This window comes from Sceloporus occidentalis, unplaced genomic scaffold, assembly GCF_023333645.1.
Source record: "Sceloporus occidentalis isolate IW3139 unplaced genomic scaffold, rSceOcc1.0.p SCAF_5, whole genome shotgun sequence".
NCBI lineage: Eukaryota > Metazoa > Chordata > Lepidosauria > Squamata > Phrynosomatidae > Sceloporus > Sceloporus occidentalis.
This window is the reverse complement of record NW_028316985.1, coordinates 125,938,932-125,951,379: the sequence shown is the minus strand read 5'-3', so window position 1 is coordinate 125,951,379 and position 12,448 is coordinate 125,938,932. Positions and strand designations below refer to the sequence as shown.

The following is a 12,448-nucleotide window of genomic DNA, read 5'->3' as shown; positions in this document are numbered from 1 at the left end:
CTCCCCCCAGGGCCAAACATATTTTATTTTTGAAATTTTTTGCATGCAATTTCCATTTCATTGGCTCCAGAATGCCCCCAAATGTATTCTAGGGGTGTGCGAATGGCATTTCCAGCACGTATGGAGGCCTCTCACCCCCTTATAAAATTACCCCAAAAATGTCCATTAGAGAGTATGAGGTGCATTACCCTCTGCGGAGCCCCTGGGCTAATTTAGACTCAGGAAAGGCCCCTTTCCTCTTGGGCAACAACCCTAGCACACGCACACGCACACGCACACACACACTTCTTGATATTAGGTGTACTGTTCTACTGCAAATTCAAAACAACCAATCTCAGTTGCTGCTCCCTTTGCACCCGGTCACCCTGGGTGCAGCAACTGAGCAACTGCCTCAGTTGCCCATGTCATCCTTGCAGCAATAGCTGGCGCAAGCAAGAGGCTTTCTGGTCACTGTTGAACCAGCTACTCGGTTGCTGCTCCCCAAGTTTCGCCAGCAAGGAAGGACTCTCAATCCTTCTTTATCAGGGTAGAGAAGGGCACAGCCAGATCCCCACATTTCTCCCTGGTGTGGAAGGAGTCTCGATCTTAGAGAGACAAGAGGCAAAGGACTCTTTCAAAGAATCGAAACTAGGTACTCTCCTTCTTTCCCCAGAGACATGCCTTCCCCACAGAGCTTCAGATTCTTCCCTCATACACACACAAAAACATTGTTTCTTCTGCTACCTCTTCCCTCTGCTTGTCTGACGAAAGAAAGCAGGAGCAGCAGCACAGCTCCAATTGGCCAGCCAAGTCCAAGCAAAGCTTACAAAGCTTAAGCAAAGTCCCAAATGTGAAAGCTCTTTTTTGCCACTGCTGCTCCCCTGCTGCCACATGCTCTAACTTTTCGCTCCAGTGAGCCTGTCCCAAAATGGCACAGCGGCAGTGAGCTCATGCAACAAGGCTCTGCAGATGGTTTTAAGAGACCCTGAAAAGAGAAGTTTCATGCTACCTTCAACACCACCATCGTCCTAAAGGCTGCTGATTCCTCTTGTCTTGCTTGCATGCCAATACACTGACTGAAAGTCCCCACCGCCAACCCCTTCTTCCTCACCACCCCCCTACTGCCACCTTTTCTTGAACTGTTCCCCTGGATCTTTCAACTTTCCCAAGTGGGACAGTACCACTCACTTTGGGAATCGCTGTTTTAAAGCCCCTCTCCTAGCTTTGTTCTTACACAGTGTATAATATAATAATATAATATAATACAATATAATATACACTGTGACCCTCACCTACCCTCTCCATTGGACAGGGATGATGCATAGTTTTCCTCTACTTATCCTAAGATACATTCTTACCTTCTGGGTGGGTGATTAGCCATTAGAAATGGGCTTAAACTGTTGCATATGCCTGATAAAGTTGTTCCTTAGATCATACAAAATGTGCCTTTTGATGTTTAAGTTTTGAGTCTGTGTAATTCCTGGACACTTTTCCCGTTGTTTATATTCTTTCTTGTGCATTCCTGCTGAGTTACTAGATCAAGCAGTACAAGTGAACTTTGGAAACATTACAGAAGCTCCCATGAATAAACTGTTGATTCTGAAGATCAGTTGAAGTAAATAGGGCATCTCTAGGATAGGTCATTTGAATGGCCACCCCAAAAAGTAGTCTGCCAATAATAAAGGCTATTATACCATCATAAGATACTATGTACCTACTGTTACGCCAGCACAAAGTCATAAACCATGCTGTTATGCCAGTTTTACAAAGTATTTTTATTACACAAATGAGATACTCATGAATGCTGGCACAAATGGTTAGAACTGGAGTCTGAAACATTAAAGGTATTCTAGACAAACATACCAATGACATTTTCCTAAGGATAATAAGTTATTGCTTGTGGCATATGTTAGAATCATCATGACTGCTAATTTTTAGTGGGGAGGGACACACATATATATTAAGGATATATCACACTATGTACTTAAGTACCCCCCAGATTTATAGCATAGGCATCATTTACTGTGTAAATCAACCATGGAAGCATTTGCATTCTTGAATAAGAGAAACACTGACAAAAAAGGAAAGCAAGATAGTGGGAATGACACTTTTTTCTCATTTTTGTTTAAGCAATTTTTGTGATTAAAGACTGTCTGATCTCTTGAAGAAAAGGGAAACACTTGAATGTCCATGTTCAGCAATAACTGAATATATTTTAATAAAATATTTTTGAGAGATGAGGAAGAATGCATATCATAATGTAATATTCTAGTGGTGGGATATGAACAAGCCAAGAAAATTATTCTTTTTTCCTTGAATCTTTTAATTACTTCTACCAATGTCAGCTATTCTCCCCTGAGAGGAAAATCCAAGTTAGTGTTTGATCATTTGGTATTGGGTCATTACAAGTGATGTTAGGAATAAAAGTTTATTTAAAACTTGACCTTGTTGCATTTTTATACTGCGAGTTTTTGAAACAAGTGAACAGGCTCCAACTAATTGACAGGACTATTTGGGCACAAAAAGTTTCTTCTATGAGAATAAAATGGAGAAAAACATGAGGGATTTTTTCTCATTGCAGTTCATTCCAGACATGGTTTTCAGCTTTTACTGAGGATGAATGTTCATCAGAAAGCTTTTGTCTGTATAGCCATCCCTACAGTGTTAAGAGTCTGTGGGGAACCAAGTGACCCTGGGTGATCTGCAGCAATTAAGGCTATGGGATGTTAAGAGCATTAGTGAGAAAGTCAAAGAATGTACTCACCGGTCATCAGTGTGTAATAGTTTGGATAGGAGAGGCTGGGAAAGTCTGGGGTCAGGTAATCCACTTTCACTCCCCTGTTCACTATTTCTTTGAAGCCAGGCAAGGATTCCAGGGCTTCATCACTGATATAATCATGACGAAACCCATCAATCAAGAACAGTAGGAGCTTTCGACGTGCAAGGGATGAGTTTACCAGGATGAGGACAAGCAGCAAGAGTGAAAGGGCTACATGTTTTGCCATGTTGCTGGATGGAGTCTAGCCAGGGCCGTGAGCACTATATCAGAGCTGCCTGTCCCTGTGAGCAACTCTGAATCTGAAGCTGCTCTTGAGGGCTGGACCTCACACAGCTTGCTCTCACTTTGCTGGTTTGATTCCAAAGTTTAAAGGTACAGCAGCAGCAATTGAACTCATCAGACTATAAAAGTTACTGACTAACTACTGTCATGCATTACATTCAAAGATGGGGTAGGGGGTCACCAACAAACCTGCTCCACTTTAGTGAGTTTCAATTATACAGCCAACAAATAGAGCACTAAAGAGCGGGACAAAGAAACACAGTCCTGCCTATTAAAGATAATGTTGCTCCCTGAGTATGAAAAGGGTCAACGCAGGAAATAATAGAGCCTTTTACATTCTGGTATGTCACATTTTCAGTGCACTTGAATAATGTTGAAAAATTTGTAAGGAAAAGCGATGAGTTTCTTAGGAGGAAAAACATTTTCCCTGAAAGACTGCAAGTCTGTATAATTTTAAAAATGATGGGGGTCACTTTTATTTCTCCTTCTAACTGGCAGAGTCATCTCGTAGCAGGCTTTTTGCAAATTTACAGAGATATTTGTTAACTAGTATACAACATTCCCCTATAAGTAATTGACTCCCTGAATTTAAAATGATTTCTTATATTTGATGTCAGATATCTGACAAACATCTTTACATTTTTCTTGTCATTTTCTTGCTGTGCTGTCATGCGTATATACATCAACGATACAAATCAAAAGTAAAATGTAAAAGCAGTGTGTAGAGGAATGCAGGCAACAGTTTTAAGGAAGCAGAGAAATGCTCCTCGACTGGATGGGATACGAGATCTGTAGCCCCCTTTGGTTTGGACACTAATCTTTTTGTAAACTGGACCTATGTTCAGATGCCACTTTTTGCTGTTATTTAAAATCATGTATTCCCATAATTTTTTAAGAGATTCCACTTAAGCATTAGGAAGAAGTAATGGCTGTTTGCCAGAGGAACACACCGCCTCAGAGAGTGGTAGAGTTTCCTTCTTTGGAGCTTTTCTTGGATGGCCATCTGTCAGGATTGTATTCATTGTGATTTCCTGCATGGCGGGGATAAGACTTGATGGTCCTTGTGGTCTCTTCCAACTCTGTGAGTCTATGATTTAATTATTGATTTATTGGAAATACAAATATTTCCTATCAAGCAGAGCCTCTGTTGCCAGGAAAAGAAGTTACTCTAACATCTAAACCATAAATCATACCAACTACTCCACTCCTCCCGCCCATGCTTTTGTACTGTTCTTTTAAATTGTAAGCCGCTCTGAGTCCTAATTTTGGAATAAAATGTAGAATAATAATAAGAACTACTACCATGACTACTACTGCTCTACACTAAAATTGTTTGTCTCCAGGCTAGATTTCCATCAACACCTGCTGGTCAAACTCTAGCACATATTTATAAGAAGTACTTCTTCCAATAGTGAAAGACATCTGCTTGTCATAGCTTGTGATTTCACCCATCTATGTATTTTATAAGGGTGTCTATCTGGGGCAAATAGATGCCTCTCAGAGGGAAATGTATACCTTTTATCCCATTGATCCGGATAGCCTCTTTGTAGCAATAGGTGGCATGTGTGCTGTTCTGCTTCACCATGAGGCATGGACACTTTAATCCCAATGTGAAAGAAATACAAAATCATCCCATGGATATACTTACCTTTTATTATTTCCTTAAAGTACATTTGCTTCTTTTCCTTATTGTGGTTTTAGGCTGAAGCCTTAGAATGCTTTAAGGATTCCTCTTCTAGCTTTACACAGTGTTCCAGGATGTATAATACCTGCAAGGCAGAAAGGCATTCATCAGATGCATTTTTCCCCTTGATCCTTAAGAACTATGAATGTGCTCTTCTCCCCTTCTCCCCTTCACTCACACTATTCCCAAGAAAGCTGTTTTTCTTTTCTTTAACTTAATGGATTGCCATAATCATGCAATTGTGCAAAAAAATAAAAACAAAAATAACTATAGACTGAAAGGCATGCTGGGAAGGACACAAGGCAGAGGCTATGGACACCTACATAAGGAAGAAAAAGGCCAGGAGTAGCACCATGGTAATTTGAAAGAACTGTGTGATAATGACTGTCCTTAACTTGGTATCTTTGCATTTCTTAGACTAATGGGTTTGTGGCATTTTATGAACCTGATGTTATGAAGTCCTTAGTGAGAAAACCTATACAGATGAAGAAAAGGCTAACGTATAGCTGAAGAGTTTGTCAGTTTCGTTTACATTATACGTTTTTTTAAAAATTCCATCTTAATATTGTAATATTATTTCTGGGTTTTTTTTAATCTGAATTATTATGCTATTTGAGGGACTGATTTGGAAAAAAAAGTGTGATAAAATGTGATGAATAAATATAAAAGAATCTAAAATAATCTTCCTTAAAATACTACAAATAAATTAATTAGAATAATTTATGTGTTATTATTAATAAATTTATTTATAAAAAATAAATTCATCTCACAGCTCCAGAGGCTTTCTAAATCATGAGATGATTGACATAAGAACCTGAAAAGCATTCAGGAAAAAAAATTAAGAGCAAGTCAGAAGTAATGTTAGAAATATTCACGTATTAAGGAAGATTCTGAAACTGTATGATTTGAGGGAAGAAGAAACTATACCATGATGTGTTGACCATGATATCATACCAGGATGTGGTGGAAAAGACGTTGTGAACAAAGCTAACATCCATGCAATAGGAAAGGGATACAAGGAGAGTACAGTTCCCACAAGAGTGATTTCTTTATGACATATGGAAGGGAGGACACTGTCCAAAAACAACTGAGATATCTGTTCTGGTTGACTGCAAATAAAAAGGTTTCAAGATGTTATGGGGCTGTGTTTTATTATTAAAAAGCCTGATGCATTTCACCTTGTAAATATTTTAAGGACTTCTTCAGGAGTTCAATTAAAAAGTATAATGAAGAAATCAAAGGCTGATTATTTCAAACAGATGGACGTCTTCAGTTACATCCGGTCCAACCACCTTTATTAGGAATAGCATCGTAATGCCTCTGTGTTGTCATATTTTTCCATTAGGTAAATGTGTAAATTACCAGCAGACTTTTAGAAGATCAGCATTTCTTAAAGGAAATATATTAGAGAAAACAGCATGAGCATTCTTCAAGGAGAGGGACAGTACGTTGTTATGCCCATTATCACTGGAATAGTGAGGCCAGATCCTTGCTCAACTATGAAACTCACTGAGTGATTTTGGGATAGTTACTTTCCCAAATTAGCACACTAACAAAATCCTGCTGGGAAACGGGGTTTAAAATGGAAAAAACCACAAATGTGGGAAGTTTATCAGATGACGTTACTGCCAAAGTGAAATAACGTGAAATGAAAGAGAAAGAAAAGGGAGAAAAAATGCAGCTTTTCACCATCGGAACTTCCTGAAAGTAAAAAGCTTTTCTCCCTTTTGCCTTTGTTTTAATTTCGTGTTATTTCACTTTGTCAGAAATGTGGTGTGATAAACTTCTCGCATCTGCAGCTTTTTTAAAAATTTAAATCTAGTTTAAATCCCATTTCCCAGTGGGATTTCGCTAGTGTGATAAGGTGATAAGGTGGAATGCCCTTTCTGAAAGCAGAACATCAGCACAAGGCTTATATTCCTGCATATCCTTTTCTTTTCACTAGTTAAGGACCAAAAGGAACCTGGTTACTTATTCTATATTTCTGCTTTCAAAAAGACAGTAGGAGGTCCTGATCCCACTTCTGCCCCAAACAGTATATCCATGTCCCTCAGTTGTCATAGGAATAGTAGCATATTACTACCCGTTCTTTTCACTTACTCACACTTTGGAGCTTTGCAAATTTCGGAGACTGGTACAGGACCTTAGGGCATACGAAGATAAAGTTTAGGGACTGTATTTATTTATTTATTGAATTTATCACCCACTTTATATCCCAAAATGGGATTCAGGACAGTTCAAAATATTTTTTATTTTTTTATTATTTTTTTCTCAAGTCTTTTTTATTTATTAATGAAATAATAATTACATATTACAAGTACATATATAATACACGACATAAAATATCTCCCGTTTCAGACGGTCTCGTACCACAATATTTATACAAAGAGCTTATTTTCCCATAATTTTGCAACCGCTTTCCATTTGGCTTTATAATCCTGGACCATTCTATCATTTTTGGACATTGAGATCATGTCCAAGATTGCTAACTCGTTCAGTTTCAAAATCCATTCTTCTAATGTTGGAATAGAGTTGACTTTCCAATATTTGGCAAATAGAATTCGACCAGCAGTTATTAAATATAATAAAACACTCAATTCATCCTGAACTAAATTGTCCCGGATCCCATCAGTAATATTTAACAGAAATAATTCAGGGGTAAACAGAATTCCCCCCCCCCCCCCCCATTACATTTGTTATAGATCTGTGTATCATTGTCCAATACTTTTTAGTCGATTTGCACCACCACCAAAGGTGATACAAGGAACCTCCTTTTTGATTGCATTTCCAACAATAGGAAACGCCTTGTTTAGTCATTCTGGCGATCTTAATTGGGGTCAAATACCACCTAAAAAATAACTTATAATAATTTTCTCTTAACTTAATACATTTAGTAAAACGGATATTTCTTTTCCATACGTTTTTCCAGCTGTCCAGAGGAATAACTATGCCAATGTCTTGGGACCATCATATCATGTTAGACTTTACAATTTCTTCCATCATCTCCATATTCAACAGAAATTTATACAATTTTGTAATTAATTTTTGCGTTGGACCTCTAATAATGTTATTAAAGTTGGTCTCTTTACCCTCTATTCCATCTTCAGAATGATCTCTTCTCCAATTATCTTGAATTTGCCAATATTTAAACCAATTTACATAAGGGTCTATCTCTTTTAATTCCTCTTTAGTTTTTAATTCTTCTTTTCCTCCCCTCCTTATTAGAATGTCATCATATCTCAACCATTTATAAGACCGGGAGTATTCTTTCTTATGAAATGCCTCTTGCGGGGAAGTCCATCTTGGTAGATGTCTATAAAGTAATTTTTTATATTTGGTCCAAATAGAGAACAAAGCGTTTCTCACAACATGCTGTTTAAACACTTTAAACCTATGAAAAGTATTATAACACAGATATGCATGCCAACCTAATTCTAACCCACAAGATTCTAAATACATCATTTTCTCATCAGATAATAAAATCCAGTCTCTAATCCATGACATGGCACAAGCATTATGATAAATCTCAAAGTTGGGTAGACCAAGCCCTCCCCTGTCTTTGCTATCTTGCATAATCTTAAATTTTATTCTGGGTTTCCTGTTATGCCACAAAAATGTTGATATATCTCGTTCCCATGATTTGAAGATACCCTTAGTTGTCACGATTGGTAAAGTCTGAAATAAAAACATCATTCTTGGCAGCACATTCATTTGAATAATAGCAATTTTCCCTAACAATGAAATGTTTTGTGAATCCCACCTTTTTAAATCAGCTTTAATTTTCTCCCACATTGGTATATAATTATTCTTGAAAAGGACAGAATTATCTTTTGTCAAATTTACACCTAGGTATTTAATTTTAGATATCAGATGGAACTCCGTTAATAGATTTCAGTTCTTCTTCTTCCTTTGCCGTAAGATTTTTAACCAAAAGACCACTTTTTTTCTTATTAATTTTAAATCGCGCCAGAGTACCAAATTTTGTTAGGACTTCCTCAGGTTCTTTAATTGTTTTCTTAGGGTTTTCTAATATAATAACAAGGTCGTCTGCAAAGGCGCGAAATTTATAAGAAAATTTAGTAATGTTTAGACCTTGAATTTGATTATCGTTTCTGATCCTGTCATTTACTACTTCCATTACCATTAGGAAAAGTAGGGGTGACAGGGGACATCCCTGTCGCGTACCCTTTTCAATGTTAATCATATCCGTTTTTTCGCCATTTATATTAATCTTGGTATATTGTTTGTTGTATATTCTCATTATCCAGTTCTTCATTCTACCTTTTATACCCCATTCATCCAGTAAAATATCTAAAAAGTTCCAATTAACATTGTCAAAAGCTTTCTCTATATCCACAAAAGCCAACCCTATCTTTCTTTCTTTGTAAATTTCACCAAACTCAAGTACGTTCAATACCATTCTAATATTATCTTTGAGGTGTCTCTGTGGGAGGAAGCCAGATTGATCAGAATGAATATTAATAACTAGTAATTTTTTCAGTCTTTCCACTATAATGGATGCATATATTTTATAATCCAAGTTCAATAGAGAAATTGGACAATAATTCTCAATTAATTCAGGGTCTTTGTTTTCTTTTAGAATTAAAGTAGTTACCGAGTGGGACCAAGATTCTGGATAATTACCGAAGGCAATCTGTGCTATAGTTTCCAACAGTGGGGGAATAAGCTCTTCTTTGAAAATCTTATAGAATTTTGCTGTAAAGCCATCAGGCCCTGGGGCTTTATTATCTTTTAATCTTTTAATTGCTAGATCTAATTCCTCAACAGAAATTGGTTCATTCAAAACTTTAGATTGTTGATCTGTCATACTTACATTAATTACCTTTTTATATATTCTCAGATCTTAACCCTTTTTTCATCTGTAATCTCTTCCGCTTTATATAAATTCTTGAAATAATTAGTAACTATATCCTTTAATTTATCTTGTTGGGTGGTGGTATTAGTTCCCGCTCTTAGTCTTAATATTGCTCTTTCTTCTTTTTTCTTTTTCAACTTCCATGGAAGCCATTTCCCCACCTTGTCAGCATTTTCAAATTCGTTAAATTTAAAATATTTAATTTTGTCCTTCGTTTCCTGCATTATATTTTTGTTAATTTTATTTTTAAGTAGCTGTAGATCCTGAAAAATGCCCTTATCCTTTGGATTTTTCTTAGCCTTCTGTTCTTTTTCTTTCAGCATTTCCAATAATTCTTGCTCTTTTTCTCGAGTCTTTTTTTTCTTAATCATATGCTGTTGCATTAATATCCCCCAAAAACCGCTTTACCTGCATCCCAAATTATGTGCATCGGCATTCCATCTTTAATATTTTATTGAAAAAATAATTTTATCTGTTTCTTAATTTCATTAATTACATCTTCATCCTCTAAAAGGTAGTTATTCAATCTCCATATAAATTCTTTTGATCTTTGATGCAACATTAAAAGGACTGGGCAATGATCTGAAAGTTCCATTGGTAAAATTTCAACTCTATTGATATCCTTATACATGAGTTTAGATTATATTATCATGCTTATCCTTGACCAGGATCTATATCTATTTGAGAAGAAAGTAAAGTCTTTATCCTTTGGGTGAAACGATCTCCATACATCTATTAAACTTAAATCCTCTACTAGGTCAAAAGCAGATATAGGAAGCTTACCCTGTTTTTTCTTAAACTGGCTTAACCTATCTTCTTTAATATTCATAACCCCATTCCAGTCTCCAGTGATAATTATATTTTCATAACTTAACTCCTTAACTTTAGCGTGCAATTTCTTAAAGAAATTAGATTTATTTTCTTGTGGCTCAGACAAATTAATAATCAACAAAGGTTTATTTTGAATATTTATTTCAATAGCCAAGTATTGGCCTTGATTATCTTTAAAGATTTCTTTAGCTCCTAGATTTTTGCTTACATAAGTTGCAACCCCTTTTCAATTGGACTGCAAGCTGAAAACAAATTGCCTAATCTCTTATTCTTCAACATTAAAGAATCTTTCATATGTATATGTGTTTCTTGTAAGCAAATTATTGAAGCTTTCTGTTTGATTAGGTAATGAAATATTTTCTCCCTCTTACTTTTAGAGTTTAGTCCATTAACATTCTATGAAAACAATAGATACATCAGCTCACAACTGGACTCTTAGTTAAATAATCAAAAATTAATTCTTTTTTCCCATACTTTATTAAAATCTTGTTGTTTCCCCTTTTTCTTTTTTGTTGTCCCCTTGTGTTTCCTCTTTGAAGATTTCCCCCTAAGTGCTGTAGCTCCTTTAGCTTGTTCTCCTAATGATTCTTGTTCAGAGTCCTCATCGGAAACTTCTGATGAGTCACCAACTGCTCTTTTCTCTCCTGATTCCTGTCCCTCTTCTGACGCAACTTGGTCTTGTCTATTTATATATTAAAAATATTTTTAAAAGACTAACATTAAAACACTGTATATTATTTCTAGCAACTAAAGAAAGAAAGTGTATTATGTCCAAATTATTGCTAGAATTTTCTTCAGTCTTCTGTAGATTGTTTATTAGCAGGTGGTGTTTGTTTTTCTTTCAAATGGGATTTTCAAAAGAAAAAAAACTAGTATCAAAAGTTTCCTAGTCAAGCAGTAGTTTTAGAACTACTGTATTCACTTAAATACCTCAGAAAAGGCATTTTGTTATAGAACTATACAGTCAGTCCTCCATAGCCATGGATTTTTTTCATCCATGGATTCAAGCATCCATGGCTTGGAAACATTTTTAAAATATATAAATTCCAAAAAAGAAAGCCTTGATTTTGCCATTTTATATAAGGGACACCATTTTACTATTCCATTAAATTTAATGGGACTTGAGCATCCATGGACTTTGGTATCCATGGGGACCCTACAACCAAAGCCTGGCGGACACCAAATCTGTGTGTCTAAATAAACACACAGATTTGCATTTTGTACTTTGCCCATACCAGTTTACTTATATTGAAGGTTTTTTTAAATGTGTTTTAAGACAGCATTAAAGTAATTGTATTGCTGAACATTTAGTAAACACCTTTTGAAAGTGAAGATTGCTCACCATGTCAGAGTTTTTGTTAATTTATTAAAACATCTTCTATATATGCAGCTAGCTCGCTACATAGTGGTTATGACCATTCTGAGCTACAGAATAACCTAATATACTATTTCTGTTGGGTAGAAATACAGAACATTGTAAGATAATTACGAAGTTCTAAATCAGTTGCCAACTATTTATTTTAAAAAGTGTTCCAGACTTATTAGCATTAAGGGAAACTACAGTGTAGTGTATTAGATTTTGGTTCTATTTTGCATTCATTTTATTTGTGTCACTGTGCAATTTTATAACCTTTTAAATATCTCCTTACTGATCTTTTCTGGCTAATTTTACTTTCAACTGCTTCTTACAAACTTTTTTCCAAAAGTATTGTGCATGTTAAATTGTTTATCAGCTCACGGGGGGGGGGGGGGGGGAGGGAAAGGTAACAAATTCTATTGCTAGCCATTGCACTGATATAGAAAGTTCATTTTGTAACATTATCACAGGTAGACTTTAATTTGATTCTTCTTGTCCCATTATCTTGAAGTACATTGACTCGACCAAGTGCTTGTAATTATTTAGGTCACAAGTTATACCAAGATGAGATGATTTTCTAGTTCCCACCTAAAGCTACTAAACAGTTGTCCAACCATGTCTCTAACACTTTCAAGTTTCTTCTGTATAGATGTATCAGTG

At 35.9% G+C, this 12,448-nt stretch overlaps 1 protein-coding gene across 2 annotated transcripts in view; it reads right to left on the bottom strand.

Annotated features, from left to right (window-relative positions):
- Positions 1-3,036, bottom strand: part of LOC149312799 (glycerophosphocholine cholinephosphodiesterase ENPP6-like) — a 48,988-nt gene extending 45,952 nt beyond the window's left edge. The window contains exon 1 of one of the 2 annotated variants that reach the window (XM_089525388.1): positions 2,744-3,036. In XM_089525388.1, coding sequence (XP_089381514.1) covers positions 2,744-2,984 — 241 coding nt within the window. In that variant the 5' untranslated portion in view covers positions 2,985-3,036. Of the gene's footprint in view, positions 1-988; positions 1,021-2,743 lie in introns of those variants that run through there. The other variant, XM_089525391.1, reaches the window with a different exon arrangement.
- Positions 3,037-12,448: the final 9,412 nt, after the last annotated feature.